We start from the raw sequence: 17090 nt of genomic DNA on the forward strand, positions 1-17090 counted from the left end.
GTAAAGACTGTTAAGGTTGTGGTATGTCTTTATAGGGTCTCCAGGAAAATAATTCTCCCTCTGCTCCATCAGTGCACAAACAAGCAGAAGTTTATTATTCAGGGGATAAACTGTGCACTGGAAATCTAATTAACTTACAAGGGGCAAACATAGCTCAAGATATAATGAAACCCATAGATTTTTTATAATTAAAAAATTAGGCAAAACTCACACGCCCTATTCATTAAACTCAAGTTGAACAAGAGGGGTATATTGCCCCTTTATGTCAGGATTGCTGAACATGCTGTGTATTTCTCAGAATGATGTTAAAATGCAAAATACGGTGACACATTTAAACAATGTAAGGGCTCATTTACAAATGCAGCGTATGGTGCTAACTGTCACATGCAAATCACCATGTTTTTTTCCCAAAAATGTAGTGCTTTTCTCCAAAATTCCAGCATCACTGCAGCTGTCATGAACCTGCTGCCATTGCATGAGATGTGTCGATACGAATGCAAATTAGCCTTCAGGATCTGGTTCACATTTTCGGCTATAGAGTGCAATCTACTCTCTCAAGTGTTGCAGCACATGGGCCCTCGTATCGTATTGTTGCAACACACACATTGTTTCTGGACCCAACAAGATTGAAATGAACTTGATCAGTGTATAAGGACATCAGTACTTTTTAAGAATGGCATTGAATACTCAATTGTGGATCTATTTTCTTACATTGCAGTTGCAGTTGCCTTTATAAATGAGCCCTGTAGTCACATAACAGTTTTTTTTATTACATAAGGCAAATTAGAAACAATATGGTGGAAAAAGTGCATGGATCAGATTTAAAAAAATAACACATTTATATCATTTTAAAGTTATCACATTGCTTTGCATATATATTATATGTATAAATGCTGCATAATGAAATATAGTGAGGGCAAATGTAAAGATGTTCACAGATGCGTTCCCACTTGTCTGTTTATTGTTGGTGTACTAATGCAGTGTCCTTATGGAACCCAGGTGCAATGCATGTTTGCAGGATATTTACATTCACACATTGTTTATGTATTGCCGCAATGCTATCTCTGCTATATACTGTACGGATTTAGGGTTTTCTAAATCGATACTGGCAGGAACTCTAACTGTTAAAGCTGGGGACTTCAGGATGCTCACTTCTACAACGGTTTCATTTGCTGTACCATCGTTATTGCTCGGACCAAGAGTCACCTAGAAAATAAGTGTAACATTGACATCATATTAGGCAATAATGTAGCTTACAAACAGCCTGCAAATTACATTTTCTACATTTATGTTTCTTTTGGTATGTTTGGCAATCTTACTGACTATTATACAGTCATTGACTAAGATAACAGCCAGATGACTGCAGTATTCTTCCTTCAATTACACAAGCACAATTAAGCAAGTATCATGCATTAGTCAGCATTGAAAAAAGATGTGACAATGATAGGGATGATAAGGGTAGACTGTCACAGTTGGGGTTGTTTTCTCTGGAAAAAAGGTGCTTGCGAGGGGACATGATTACACTTTACAAGTACATTAGAGGACATTATAGACAAATAGCAGGGGACCTTTTTACCCAAAAAGTGGATCACCGTACCAGAGGCCACCCCTTTAGACTAGAAGAAAAGAACTTTCATTTGAAGCAACGTAGGGGGTTCTTCACAGTCAGGACAGTGAGGTTGTGGAATGCACTGCCGGGTGATGTTGTGATGGCTGATTCAGTTAATGACTATAAGAATGGCTTGGATGATTTTTTGGACAGACATAATATCAAAGGTTATTGTGATACTAAACTCTATAGTTAGTATAGGTATGGGTATATAGAATTTGTGTGAAAGTAGGGAGGGGTGTGTGTATGGATGCTGGGTTTTCATTTGGAGGGGTTGGAATTGATGGACTTTGTCTTTTTTTCAACCCGATTTAACTATGTAACTTTATAACTCAGAAGTAGTGTTTATTCATTATTGGGCCCCATGATTTACATACAGGCAATACTGCTTTACTAAGTCCTATAATATCAGTTTTTTTGACTGCACACCTTTAGTGGCAGCCTGGAAACGGGACACTAGCAATAACATCTGGTACACAGAAAAATAAACACAGGGCTGGGTAAACTCAACTTAAGTGAATCAAAGTAGAGGAAACCTGTAACACAAAACTGTGGAATTTAAGACAGGCTGGAGAAGAATAATCACAAGCTGAAGGCCACGAGGGCTTACAACCTGCTGGAAGGACTGTGAGAAGAAACAGATGACAGATAAAAGGAGCAGGAAGACCTGGAGAGGAATTCAAGCAGCAACAGGGTGGTAAAAGAAACACCAAGTAAAAGGTTGTGATCTGAGGTGATAAGACACAGAGAAGAAATGGTAGGGGGTAAATATTAGAAAACAAAGGGGGGGGGGGAATGTAATTAAAAGGTGCAAGCGTTATTTAAAATGTCTTCTTTGCGAATGTTTAACACTACCCACAATGTAAAATCAGTCAATGGCGAATATTACATGGCACATTTTTGCTAAGCAAAGGTTTAGGGTTAACACCTTCTCTGGAGTTTTGTTAAATATTTTGTCGCTATAAAGACTTTGTGCTTGTGAAACTTAATTACATACATTTGTATTCAAACTTTGCGATGAAGTCATTGAGATCTTTAATGAGTCAAAAAGGATGTAAACCTGGTGGCTAACGATCACAAGCGTCTATGCGCAGTATTTTTGCACTAGAGAAGCATATTACATTCCCCCAAAAGAGTCGGAAAAAGGGGCAAACAAAAAAATAAATATGGGTTATGTATGAGAATGATAGAAGGAATGATAAAAGATAAATATTTAGAATTGATAAAAGAAGAGAGCGAATGTGAATAACTCCCTAGTCGAATTTGACAGTTTTTGCCATAAAACTTTGAATTTCAAATTTGAATTTTCAATTCGACCCTTGATAAATCTGCCCCTTAATGGAGACAGGAAAGTGAAATGTGGTCAGAAGGGGGAAAACATATATTATCAGATGAAATAGTCTCATTCATATCTCTTCTTCTGGCTTTCTCTCATATGCAGCATGAAAACATGTTAGAGGGATCACGCTTATAAACTTTTAAAGATCTCAATAAGAATTCTAAATACATTATAAAAACTATAAGTGAAACTGTGTAAAACTTTATGTAACAGTTCACCTTTAAGACAGCTGTTGGGTTGTTGAAAATGCTGGAAATTTTAGGACATTTGATCAATGCCACCAAGGCTAAAAGTCTGGCAAGACCTCACTGTACGCACAAAACTGTTTTAAACCTGTAATTAAAGTTGTTTTTACCTTCTCAATACTGAAGATGGTATCTGTTCCAATCGGCATATTATTGTGCTCAACTACCCATCCAAACCTGTCTTTCATTAAGCTCATTAATGTTGCGGTGTCTTCGGCATGCTGTTGAATAATGTGGGTGAGATCTTGGTACTGCTGTTCTGCTATACCCACAAGTTTAAAGACTTCCTCAGACTTCACATGAAGCTGTAGCACATCAGGGCAGTCTTGTTCAGGTAAAAAAAAAAAAGATAAATACAATGTGCTGTATGTTGTAAATACAGAAATGATAAAAAAACATAATGTTACAATGGATTCTGAAAACTCCACTAAGTACAGTCCCTGGTGACAGGAAGTCTATGGGGCAAATTTACGAAAGGGCGAAGTGACTAACGCAGGCGAGAATTCGCCAGCGTGACGTCATTTCGGTACTTCGCCGATTTACTAACGGTCGCTAGCCTAACTTCGCTAGCGAAGGAGATAGACTCTAGCGGTACTTTGCTCCCTAACGCCTAGCGAATTTGCGGATTTTACTGAACGTTACCTCTCAGTTACACACGTCACTTCACTGTTTGGCGGGCTTTTGAGGGATTTAAATCTGTATGTTTGTACACAATACTTTTATTCCTGAAGACGGCTCGAGCCACCGAGCCAAAACGTTGAAAATACATTTTGTTATTTTGACATTATATTAAGCCCTGTTTGATGCGTTTTTTTGTCCAATTAATTATATGTATATATATTCGACATTGGACATACTGCTGTTAAGGTATACTGTGTTTTAAAGGTCCCAGCTGCAGCTGCATGAATAAAGAACACAGAGGAGGTCAGGAGATATTCTTATTAGAGTATTTTTTTTGCATTGTAGTTGCTGATGGAATGCTGGGGAAAGGTTTTATTGAGCAATATAGGTTTAAGAATACAACCCTAAAATTCTTGTTCTGCAGCTCCCAATAAGTATGCTGGTAACACTGCCCTAAGATACAATCATACTGGGACAAAATAATAAAACTACAACAAATTCAAGGACATGCCATCAGAGGCTTCTTCTTTTTTGTTCTATATGAAAATGTAATGTACAATATAAATCAATGCAAAATCCATCATAGTGCGAAATGCAGCTCAGGTGCTGATACGTGAATAGTGGAAATTCAACCTCACTACCTCAATGAAAGAATTACTGCTCAGAATTCTGCTCAAAAAAGAAATACGGCTATTCAGGAAACAAAAAAGAAATCACCAAGACTAAGCTTGACATGACAAATTTTCCTATGAGTGGTTTTAAGGTCCTGTTGTAGAATAAGCCCAAGACTAAAGCTGCCTTTACCACATTGCATGGTCTAAGAAATCAGCAGGAATAGGGGAACTTTCCAGTCAATTCCACACTGAGGTGTTGTAAAAAAAATGATATCAGACTTATGCATATTTCTGCTCATATTTGGATTCATTCTCAGTTGTGTCATTTTCACTAGATAATGAGTGAGTTCATCTTGTAATAAACAATAGGCGATTCACACAGCCTTTCTGCAACTTGGACAGCTGTGTTCTACGTATCACTGTACCTTTCAGAAAAGCCTCATAGCACAGCTGACATTTCCCTTGATACTGCAAACATCCTGAAGAGTTCTGGAGTTCTCTGCATTCCATTTGCTTCTGCTTCAAGGAGTGTTCAAAATGGCTCACAGTCCCTGTAAGACATACTTTGCATGATATAAATTGACATCACTTACAGGCCTTTGTAAAAGTACTGCACTATAATATAGCACTTGGGGGCAAATTTACTTTACCTCCGAAAATTCGCCAGCGACGGCTTCGCTCACAGTGAAACACTTCGGCATGCGTAGATTCGCCAGGACAACGCTAATTCACTAAAATCTGAAATTGCGTCCAGGGCACCAAACGCTGGCGAAGTTGCGCTAGCATTACTGCGCCAAGCGAAGTTTCGCTAGCGTTGGCTAATTTGCATGCGGCGGGTAGTTAAAGTTAAATGGACGTATATGTTGCAGCAAATACATTACACCACACAAGCCCCAGAAACCTTAATAAAATAAAGTAAAGTTGTTATAATGCCCTACACATGAGCCCAGTGTATAGTTTATGTTCCATATGTTAGGAAATGTAGGGGGGAAGCCGGTTACCCCAAAAAAAATGTACGTTTTTTTTCAGCCTATCACCCTGAAAATAGAAAAGACGCTAGTGTTTTTTGGGACTAGTGTAGTTTTGAGGAACTCCTATCTACTCTATTGCACTTCGCCTGGTCTGAGGTGGTGAAGGCAAGTCTGGCGCAAGAGGTAACGTTCAGGAAAATTCGCATCTTAGTGAAGTTACGTCCATTCACCAGAGCGCAAATTTGCCAGGCGTTAGGGAGCGAAGTATCACTAGAGTCTATCTCCTTTGCTAGCGAAGTTACGCCGGCGATGATTAGTAAATCGGCAAAGTACCGAAATGACGTCACGCTGGCGAATTTTCGCCCACGTTAGTCACTTCGCCCTTTAATAAATTTGCCCCTTGGTGTCTAACACACACACACACACATATATACATATATATATATATATTTATATATATATATATATACATATAGAAGTTTAATTATACTTCTGCATATAAGATCACTTTCTCCTTCATTTAAATGCCTGGATTTCCTGTTAAATATACCCTACATACCTTCCATTGGTAATGCAAGCGGCTTGTTGTCTTGATGAAGGTGCTTGAAGACACTGTATAGGGCATCAGTAATACCTTGGAAAATAGCCTTGCTACAATCATACAGATACTGGATCCAACTTGATAAATCCCAGTGTTTTAAAGAATCAATAATAATTACAGAGTTTTTGTTGGGCACATCAGTCTGAGTATCAGGATCTGCTAGATTTACACCAGACATGAAAGTTGACTGAAATGACTGGTCCAGTTCCTGTTGGATATTTCTGAAGAACACAAGACCCCGATTGAACAAAGTTTTGATATCAGACAATAACTGATGAAAGGAGTTCTCTGCCTGTGGAAAGTGTTCTTCTTCTAACTTATAGCTTCCCAGTATGATTGCTTCTTCTTCATTTCTGTCTTGGAAAATCTGACACAATGGAAGTCACATTTTAAAGACAATTTTTACTGGTGTGCAGTAATAAAAAAAATAAAAAATAAAATACTTGATTAATAAATTTACTGAAAATAAATATTCTATATTATCAGGCGGTACAGGGATTAGATATTAAAAGGCATACATCTGATTTTAAAGCAGGGTTTCTTGACCTGTTTCATGGATTTAGATTAAACCAGACATCAGATTAGCACCCCAAAAATTGGCGAAGAATCCACGATGTACCTAATTTTAATTATATCATTGTATTAAAGTGATCAAGAGGGTCCTTGCAAAGCAACATGGAAACCCATTTCTGGGCCCTCACCCACAGATTAAGAATTTATATCTACTTTCATTCTGTTTTATAAAGTAGTATAAATCTTTTCCCCCCAAAATTTAAAGAGTTGGAGTAAAGCACATGGTATATGAATATAGCTCTGTTGGAGTATCTAGCTAGGAATTGAGAGCATGTGCAGCTTTTACTAACACTGAAATATATGCCATTATTGCACAGCTTTATAAATACATTTGATTTTACATGGAACTTCTTCCTCTTGATACAGTACATCTGCTGGAGTTCTGCTCACCTTTATAGGTAAAAGTGTTATCCCTTGGGAACAGTTGGATATATAAAAAGTAATGCAGGACCTCTGTAGGCAGGTTTTACATCCTTCCATGTTGTCTGTTAGCTGCTCCCTGCATTGTATTTCTACTTCATTTATCTTTTCATTGATTTCCATGAAGAGCCTTATGGCTTCCTGTAAACAAAGACACAAAGTGCTATATTATAGTGCAGTACTTTTACAAAGGCTTGTAAATGGTGTCAGTGTGTATTTATATCATGCAAAGTTTGTGTCTTACAGGGACTGTGGTTCATTTTGAAGACTCCTTGAAGCAGAACCAAATGAATGTAGAGAACTTCAGAACTCTTCACAATGAATCTGCTTTCATGATAAACTATAGATTTTGCTACTCAATAAAACTGAAGGAGTTGAGACTTGGGGGCAAATTTACTAACCTCGCCAGCGACGGCTTCGCTCACAGTGCAACACTTCGCCTGGTGTAGATTCGTCAGGACAACGCTAATTTACTAAAATCCGAAGTTGCGTCCAGGGTGCCGAACGCTGGCGAAGTTGCGCTTGCGTTACTGCACCAAGCGAATCTAAGTTGCGCTAGCGTTGCCTAATCTGCATGCGGCTGGAAGTTAAAGTTGAATGGACGTATATTTTGCAGCAAATACATTACACTACACCAGCCCAGGGAAACCTTAATAAAATAAAATAAAGTTGTTATATTGCCCTACACATGAGCCCAGTGTATCATTTATATGCCATATGTTAGGAAATGTAGGGGGGAAGCCGGTTACCCCCAAAAAAATGTACACTCTTTTGCAGCCTATCACCCTGAAAAAGGAAAAAGACGCTAGCATTTTTTGGGACTTAGAAAAATGTTCGAATATTTTTTGAGGAAGTCCTATCTATTCTATTGCACATCGCCTGGTCTGAGGTGTCGAAGGCAAGTCTGGTGCAAGAGGTGTAACGTTCAGTAAAAACCGCATATTAGTGAATTTGCGTAGTTACATCCATTCACCAGAGCGAATATTCGCCTGGCATTAGGGAGCGAAGTACCGCTAGAGTCTATATCTCCTTCACTAGCGAAGTTATATCGAATTTTTTTTCTGGCGAATTTTCCTCCGCATTAGTCACTTCGCCCTTTAGTAAATTTGCCTCTGTGATTTTTACTATTGAGTTCTCTTCTCATATCTACCACCAGGTGGGGCATGGGAGTATTTTTTAGCAATACAGGTGTCAGGGAGCTGTTATCTTGTTATCTTGCAATTGTTCTGCTAATAGACTGCTGGGGGAGGAAGAGAGGGGGTGATACCATTCCAACTTGCAACACAGAAGTAAAGAGTCACTGAAATGTATCAGAGCACAAGTCACATGACTGAGGGCACCTGGGAAACCGACAACATATCTAGCCCTATGTCAGACTTCAATGGTAAATATAAAAAAAAATCTGTTTGCAATTTGAAAACTGAATTTCAATGCATGAGCCTGCTGGTGAACTACCTCTTTAAGTAAATGTATTTCTGAGACGTTATCATTGGCAAAATAAATATTTGTTTCCCAAATATATAATAGCTGGGTGCAACTGGTACCCTATGGAAATTATCCCCCCCCCTATGAGAAATGGTACTGCAACTAATTTTAAGTGACAAAGCTATTAAAATTGTCTTTCAAATACTGTTCAGCTTAAACGCACTGAACCCTTTTCATAATCATTATGTGGGGTTGAAAAAGGATACAGCATTTTGAAGTGCTAGCTCTAATTGTGATATATAAATGTATAAAATAATTTGGGCCTATATTGAGTTCATCCTGTCATATTGGAGCCAAGCAAGGCCATCAAATACACATGCAGGGAGCCACTGTTTATTCCAGCTGACTCCTGCTGGGAGCAGATGTAGGGCAAACATGAAAAGCTAAGTGGATCCTGAGGAACGTATGATTAAGTTAATGTTTTTTTTCCTTTTTGTCCCAGTGGGAATGTTCCCTTCCAGCGGCTGTTTACTTTTAAAGTCTGCTCTGGAATCTCAGTCAAACTGTGACTGCTCGAAAACAGCCAACTGTGTTACCTATTTATACAGAATTTAATCCAAGAAAGCCATGTTGAAAGGCTCAAGAACAGTCCTATAGGAGCACAGTCATGTTAGCCATATCAGCAAGTGAATAAACATTGCATTTCCTCTGCCATTCATACACAATTCATACAGAATCCCTATCACATATTTGTTACAGGCTGCCCAATCTCTGACTTTAGTCTTTCCATTATGATACAAGTTGCTGTTGCCCCTACAGTAAATTACAAACACATTTTAGATTTGCCTCACGAGGAAACATCGAGCAACTTTGGAAAACGAAGTGCCGCATGTGTCATAACGCTGGCGACTCTCATTACAGCCGGGGCAGGAGAAGAGGAAGCGGTTTGGGGAGATTAGTCGCCTGGTGTGGACTAAGCCTTAAAGGGATGGTTCACCTTTTAGATAACTGTTATTAGTATGTTATAGAATGGCCAAATCTAAGCCACTTTTCAATTGGTCTTCATTATTTTTATTTGTTATAGTTTTTTTTATTATTTGCCTTTTTCTTCTGACTCCTTCTTTCCAGCTTTCAATTGAGGGTCACCTTGAGGGAACTCCATCTAAAAAAAACAATTGCTTTGTAAGGCTACACATATTGTATATTGTTATTGCTACTGTTTATTACTGATCTTTCTATTTATTTCTATTCATACTCCTGTCTCTTATTGAAATGAATGCATGGTTGTTAGGGTAATTTGGACCCTAGTAACCAGATTGCTGAAATGGCAAACTGGAGTGCTGCTGAATAAAACGCTAAATAACTTTGTAGAGACTCTGAGGGTAAGGCATCTCCACGGGCACTTTTCCCTTGTAGTTTGGACACCTAAAGTGATCCTTAGTGAGCCCTGGGTGTAAGACCCTTTTCCTGAATGTTATCAGTAATCTGATCTGGTTTATTGCTTGCCCAGTAGGGGACAGTGTGCCTAAAAGTATAAAAGGGAGAGCACTCGTGTTCAGGGTTCTCTCTTCCTGGATCCCACCTTGTAGGAAGGTGGGTACAGGAGTGGGTCTGAGCAGGTAACAGATAAGGAAAAGTTTATCTAGTAGTAGAAGTTTGTGTAAAAGTCACTCTAGGAGTGAAAGTTAGAGGCAGTGTATTTAGTGAGCAGCTTTCTGGCTCCAACAAAGAGTAGTTGGGGTTAGCACCCTTTTGGTGATCAAGCCCCCTGACAGGGAAACGAGTGGGTAAGCTCAGGAGCAGGTAAAGTGCCAAGGAGCAAGATACCCCCTGGGACCCCTTGTGCTGGGGAAAATCATCAACATAGTCTGCACTACCCACTAAGAGGTTTCTTCTTGCAATATCTTAAAGTGTGAAGGTTTTCCACTGAGTGTTTTGAATGTATCTGAAGATCTATATTGCCTTAATGCTGTAAACATATACACTGCCATTTGTTCAATAAACAAGTCAATTGTTTGAAGCAAGTGACCGGACTGCTGTTATTTTCAACCTGGTTGATCTGTGCACCAAGTGACATACAGGATCCATCTGAGGGAAAGGTGCTAAAAGAGATCAACACACATTACTAGGAGTTGCAGAGAGTTGCCCACAACCTAAGGGTATCTGGAATACACTGGCAGCAAATCACACTACTAACAAACACCATTCTCAGGCCCACCCACGAATGTGCTACAACTCAAAAACTACAAATAATAAAATATGACAACCAATTGCAAATAGTCTCAGCATATGACTCTCTACATCATACTAAAAGTTAAAATTAAGGTGAACAACCCCTTTTCCTTAAATGGGATTTAAAGTCTTTAATAGAATAAGGCTAGAAATGCTGTATTTTGTATACTAAACATAAACATGAACTTACTGCACCAGAAGGCTAATTAAACAAATGATTTATGTTTTCAAAGTTGGCCGCAGGGGGCTGTCATCTTGTAACTTTGTTAAAAATCTTTGCAAGACCAAGACCATGCACATGCTCAGTGTGGTCTGAGCTTCAGTTGGGAGGTTAAGCTGAGGGATTGTCATAAATTATCAAAACAGCACAAGTCAAATAATATCTGCCATAGAAGCCAATTCACCAAGAACGATTAATAATCAGAATATGCAGACAGCACTGGGTCTGTGGAAAGGAATCTCTACACAGTCGCCGCCTGTTTTATAGGGAAACAAACAAAGCTGTTGGAGTTCTGGGAAGTAAGGTGGGGGGACTCCCCCTGCTGTTTGAAAGTATGATTGTTGCCCTCAGAGCAGCTAGGGACCTATCTGGAATTTCACTGCATATAGTCTGGTTTATTATAAAAACGGTACACATTTTTTAATTAAAGTATATTGGAGATATATTTCTTTTTCGTTAAAGAAAGTAAAAATGCCATTACATTTTTTTTGCCTTTACATCCCCTTTAAGGTAACGTTGCCTATGCTAGAAGAAGAAGATTCATAGTGGATGTAAGCCTTCTGTACAAACCATATACTTAGTAATCATTCCTGAGCAGTTGTTCAGTTATTCAGTGCATAGGTCACAGGAATGGGACAAATGTAGAAAGCTATAACACATATGCATCTGCTTTGCTTTGTTACAAACCTGGTCAATCACTCAGCAGTTTAATTCACTGGGTAGTAAAATTGTATGTTGATAAGCCAAACTGGAACCCTATGGGGTAGCTTCACTAAAGGACGAAGTGACTAATGCTAGAAACAATTCGCCAGCGTTGCCACCCGCAGGGACATCGCCAATTCACTAACAGGTGCAGGCATCAATTCGCTAGCGAAAGAGAAAGTCACTATCGCGGGTTCGCTCTCTATCGCCAGGCGACTTTTCGCTCTGTCTAAAGGTCGTTACTCCACAAATTCAGTAAAGTTCGGATTTTACTGAACATTACCTCTTTTACCAGAGTTGCCTTTGCCACCTCAGACCAGGTGAAGTGCTAAAAAGCAGCTAGATCTTCCTCAATCTTACGTCACTCATATCATATCCTGTGACTTTTCCTTTTATGAAGCGGGATTGCCTGCAAAAGTCCTAACAAACTTTTTTGGGTAACCGGTTTTCTCCAGACATTTCATAACATATGGAACATTAATTTTACAGTCTGCTCCTGTGTAGGGTATTATATTAACTCTCTTGCCTTTATTAAGGTTCCCTGGACATTTGTAATAAAAAGTGGTAAATTCAAGCATTTGCAGCAACGTTTATAATAAAGACCTGCATACAACTTTAAATTACCCGCCCTATGCAAATTGACCTAAGCGCAAGATCACTAGTGAATTTTCACTAAGCACAAACGAATGCTAGCGCATCTTCGCTATGAATTGCTCGCACTGCCGAAGTAACGCTAGTGAAAAGTCGCCATTGTTCGGCACCCAGGGCGAAACTTTGCATATTAGTGAATTGGCGTAGTCGTAGCGCATTTGCGCCTGGTGAACTGGTGCAAGCTGTTCGAAGGTGATGAAAGAACGACTTTTACATTAATTTGACAAGTTTTCGCTGGAGTATTTTCCGATTCAAGCTTTTGAAAAATGCATTTTCCCCTGAAAAATTTTAGTTTTTTGGAATTTTTTTGAGAATATACAACTCAACTTTTAATAAATAACCCCTATAGTGTTTGAATAATTTTTAGTAGGTTTAAAGTATGGGGATTCAAATTACGGAGAGATCCCTTATCAGAAAAAAACCCAGGTCCTGTGCATTCTAGATAACAGGTCCCATATGTGTATTTGCATTATGTCTAGTATTGTCATCTATTATTTGTGGGTAATGCCCTGCAACACAAATAGATCAATGCCCATTTTTGAAAGAGATATAGCAGCATATGGAATCTGGCATATTGCAGGAGACAGGACATTGGAGCTATGTAACAAATGTACATTTACCGGCCTCTGTCTATGGAGCTACTGGATAAGAAAACTGACTGATATTTACAGCCAAGTGAGTGAGCAGAAGATAAAAATAAATGGGTAAAATATTCATTGATACCGTTTTTTCTTCTGTAGTTTTCCTTAGAGATTTCAAAATATTTTCATGTTTCTCTTCGTTTTCTTCCATTATATTTTTCATTTTCTTTATTCCAGTCAAAGCCTTCTTTATCTCTTCTGCCACATATTCCTCACCAATCTTGGAAAGAGCTAAACACAAAATGTTAGTAATAATAACAGGTTTGCATTAACAGTAGTGTTATATCTGTGCATTTAAGAACTGTAGAACTTTTTCAAGAACGTCTTGCTCCTATATTGTATATACAGCATTACATTTTTTTATGTGTCTTTCCATTACAGATATTAAAGGGGCAATAACCCCAAACTTTAGCATCTGTGCCTGAAAACAGTGTGTAATGTCTTGTAAAAGAGAATAGTTTTGGAACGATTAAAGTAGAACTAAAGCCTAACTAAAGAAGAAGGCTAGAAATGTTGTACATTATGTGTTGGGCTTCTGTACCAGCCCAAGGCAACCACAGCCCTTTAGCAGTAAAGATCTGTGTCTCCAAAGATGCCCCAGTAGCTCCCCATTTTCTTTTCTGCTGATTCACTGCACATGCTCTGTGCTGCTGTCACTTACTGAGCTTAGAGACCCACTCACAATATACAGCACATATAGAATAGAAATGTCATAAAACAAGGCTGATTAGTAATTAATACAGATGATTACTTCATGGCAGCACAGCAATTAGTGCAATTAGCATCAGAATTTAATAATCAGTCTTGTAGTGTCAGCTTATATTAAAGGACAACCTCATTTTCTGCTTCATAATTTCATAAGACTCCTAAGCTTAGCTTCTCAATAGCTGCTCAGTGACAAGCTGAAACTTTAGTCTGGAATAAATTCAGTATATAAAATATGGCATTTTTGGCCACGTTAATTATTAGGGTTTAGTTCTCCTTTTATGCCAGAGGGACATGAGGTACTATAGTGCGCTCTACTTTGCCCATGTGAAAATTCCTCTACACTGTTCTACAGGCCCTAAGGGGGTGCAGTCACAAGTGTAAGTGCCATAAAGTAGACACAATGGGGCAAATTTACTAAAGGGCGAAGTGACTAATGCTGGCGCAAATTCACCAGGGTGACATCATTTCGGAACGGGCGCAGGCGAAAATTCGCTAGTGAAAGAGACATACAGTACACTAGCGCTTATTCGCACTCTATCGCCAGGCGAATTCTCGCTCTGGCGAATGGACATAAGTCCGCTAATTCACTAAGATGCGCTCAGATCAGCGAAGTGCAATGGACTGAATATGGCATCCTCAATTTTTTGTTGAAAAATTTTCTAAGTCCCAAAAAACGCTGGCGTCTTTTCCCTTTTTCAGGGTGATAGGCTGCAAAAGTCCGTAAAAATTTTCTTGGGTACCCAGGCTCCCCCATACATATGGCACATAAACTATACACTCGGCACATGTGTAGGGCATTATAACAACTCTACTTTATTTTATTAAGTATCCCTGGGCTTGTGTAATATAATGTATTTGCTGAAACATATACGTGTTTTGTACTTTCACTTCCCGCCGTATGCAAATTATCCAATGCTAGCGCAACTTCGCTTTGCTTACTGAAACTGAGCTAGTAAATTTGCGTTTCCTAGCGAATTTACGCCTGCCGAAGTGTTGCGATGGCTGCGAAGCCGTCTCTGGCGAATTTTCGGTGCTTCGTAAATTTGCCCCAATGTCACTTCCAGGGCCATTCATGAACACAGTCATAGACGCAATTAGTTATGTTTATACCTATAATTCAGCACTTTTAGCCACAATGTAATTGCAAATATAAAAAAATGTGTGTCCACTGCAAGAGAAATCTGATACATTAAAAAGCACAATTAAGTGGTTAAGTCATTCCAGAGACGGGTGCATGTGATTCTGTAGGCGTAGATCTGTTGTGACTCTTGATAAAGCCCAGGGTGGTAAACCTTGGGATTATCAGCACCTTCAGGAATGTAGCTACTCCAAGTTTCCCTGCATCAATAGGAGTGCTTGCGCCTGATTCATTGGAACAGGCTGGACAGACACAATGGTACTTCCCACAATAAAGCAGAAGCAGCATAGGTAATAGGTGCACTAGAGCTGTGTCCAGTGAATCAAATGCATAGAGTGTTTTCAATACAAACTCCAGGAGTGACAACCCCCAATCTGAAATTTGTAGCACAAATTGCACCTCATTTGTGTCAAATCACAAGCACAATGGCATTTGTTCTGACACATCAGCCACAATTACAGCAGACATCTCTGAATAAAAAATAATGTATTATGGATAATAAACATGGCCAATTTAAATCTAAAATTGCACTTTGCACACTATACTTGCGTTGGTAAATGGCCATTTAAACTCGCAATGCCTGCGCTCTTAATTCATGTGCTGGGCCTTACATATGCACAGTACCTTTCATTTTGATACGGAGATCCATTTCTTCCAGTTCTGGTGTTGGCGCAGTTTGCATTGTTTTGAGCCATAGCAGATACGGGGCCAATAATAAAAACAGATTCATTCTGGAGCTAGGGTAGTTGAAAAATAGAGAGGTTCTATTTCCTTCTACTATGAAAGACCATAACAAGCAGCTATGAATTAAATTGCAAAGCTTTATCTGAGTCACCTTCTAATAACTTGAATAATGTATATATATTCTCAGAACCTTGAAATGCTGAAACACAAATAAATTGAATTAAATAAACCAGTTTGTTATTAGTGAACCTCACACAATGTTAAGAATTTCCTTTTAAATCAGCAAGTCATTTTCATGGAGATCAGCAATATCACGTAGTTGCTTTAATCTCACTGTAACATAAGCAGTACAACAGATACGGAGCAGAACTGCAGTCAAGCTGCCGACAGTTCTTTGCCATAACACAAATTAACACTGGAAAATGCTGCCCTTTGATTGATCACAACTCTCGTTACAGTAAAAATATATTTCCTGGAAATGTCAACTAGAATTGTGAAGATGGCAGGCATTTTGAAATCTGGGCACATAAATAAACACTTCATTTAAATTTAGCACTAACAGTATATTAGTAATTGTGCAGTGTATACACCAAGTATATATATATATATATATATATATATATATATATATATATATATATATATATATATATATATATATATATATATATATATATATATATATATACATTATATAGAGAGAGAGAGAGAATTTTTTTCCGTATTCAACTGTGACTTGGAAATTCAGTAACTGATCTGAAAACATAACTGTATATGGAAAGAGTCACTACTAAACCCAGAATATGACTTTACAGCCTAACACTTAAGACAAGAGACCTGTTTAAGCACAGTTATAAAACAAGGCAGGAATACATAGTTAGGAATACGATACAGACAGCCAGAGTGCAATAGCTATACTACACTACTTTACATAATCATTACAAATATTACCCCAATGACAAATGTCTCCTCTCTGTCAAGACACTGCAATGATGTTCCGGTTAGGTTATTTGTAACGTCCTAGGAGCTACTTATCTGCTGACTTGGATGTTAATCCAATTAACGGAATAAATTCTGATTAGGTTAATGCATGTGGCTCTGTTATTGTGGATTTTTTAATCCTTTCTGTGTTTGCCAGACACAAAACCAGTTCACATGTGAGATCTTGTATATCAAGGCTATGCAGTGGGTGGCCCTCAACCTATATGCAACTGTCAAGCAGAATTTTATGGCCTGAAGATTGTTTAAACACTCCATGATATAAATGGTACATGCTTGTTAAAGGAACAGTAACACCAACTTTTTTTTATTTATATAAACAATAGTAGTCTTTCTTAAGCAAACACAGTAGTTTTACCAGTGCAGGGCAACACTGCATTATATTTTCATTACTTTAAAACACTATTTATTTTTTGACGTTACTGTTCCTTTAAAGGGGTGGTTCACCTTAAAGTTAACTTTGTAAAATGTATTGTTCTTGCCACTTTGTATTACTCATCTTTCTATTCAGGCCTCTCCTATTTATATTCCAGTCTCTTATTCAATTCAATGCATGGTTGTTGGGGTTGCTTGGACCCTGGCAACCAGATTGCTAAAAAGGCAAACTGGAGAGGAGCTGAATAAAACGCTATATAGCCACAAATAATAAAAAATGAAAACCAATTGCAAATTGTCTCAGAATATCACTCTCTACATC

At 38.4% G+C, this 17090-nt stretch overlaps 1 protein-coding gene across 2 annotated transcripts; it reads right to left on the minus strand.

The window, feature by feature from the left end:
* Window positions 1-783: 783 nt before the first annotated feature.
* On the minus strand, window positions 784-16435 carry clul1.L (clusterin like 1 L homeolog). Of its 2 annotated transcripts, XM_041566393.1 has the most exons (8): window positions 16346-16434; window positions 15335-15447; window positions 12947-13095; window positions 6964-7134; window positions 5959-6367; window positions 4854-4979; window positions 3304-3518; window positions 784-1206 (listed from the first exon to the last, which is right to left on the minus strand). In XM_041566393.1, the coding sequence occupies exons 2-8, from the start codon at window positions 15438-15440 to the stop codon at window positions 1030-1032; spliced, it is 1353 nt and encodes a 450-aa protein (XP_041422327.1). In that variant the 5' UTR covers window positions 15441-15447; window positions 16346-16434; the 3' UTR covers window positions 784-1029. The 2 variants fall into 2 exon arrangements, with proteins under 2 accessions (XP_041422327.1, XP_041422328.1); XM_041566394.1 differs by lacking the exon at window positions 4854-4979 and having other exon boundaries at window positions 16346-16435.
* Between the last annotated feature and the right edge of the window lie 655 nt (window positions 16436-17090).

The sequence above is a fragment of the Xenopus laevis genome, chromosome 6L (assembly GCF_017654675.1).
Source record: "Xenopus laevis strain J_2021 chromosome 6L, Xenopus_laevis_v10.1, whole genome shotgun sequence".
NCBI lineage: Eukaryota > Metazoa > Chordata > Amphibia > Anura > Pipidae > Xenopus > Xenopus laevis.

Coding starts and splice junctions, on each gene's coding strand:
- clul1.L (XM_041566393.1), bottom strand. CDS start 15,440: ATGAATCTGTTTTTATTATTGGCCCCGTATCTGCTATGGCTCAAAACA. Junction 3,519..4,853: donor CTATGAGGCTTTTCTGAAAG/GTACAGTGATAC, acceptor TACCTGAACAAG/ACTGCCCTGATGTGCTACAG. Junction 1,207..3,303: donor CCATCTTCAGTATTGAGAAG/GTAAAAACAACT, acceptor CTTATTTTCTAG/GTGACTCTTGGTCCGAGCAA.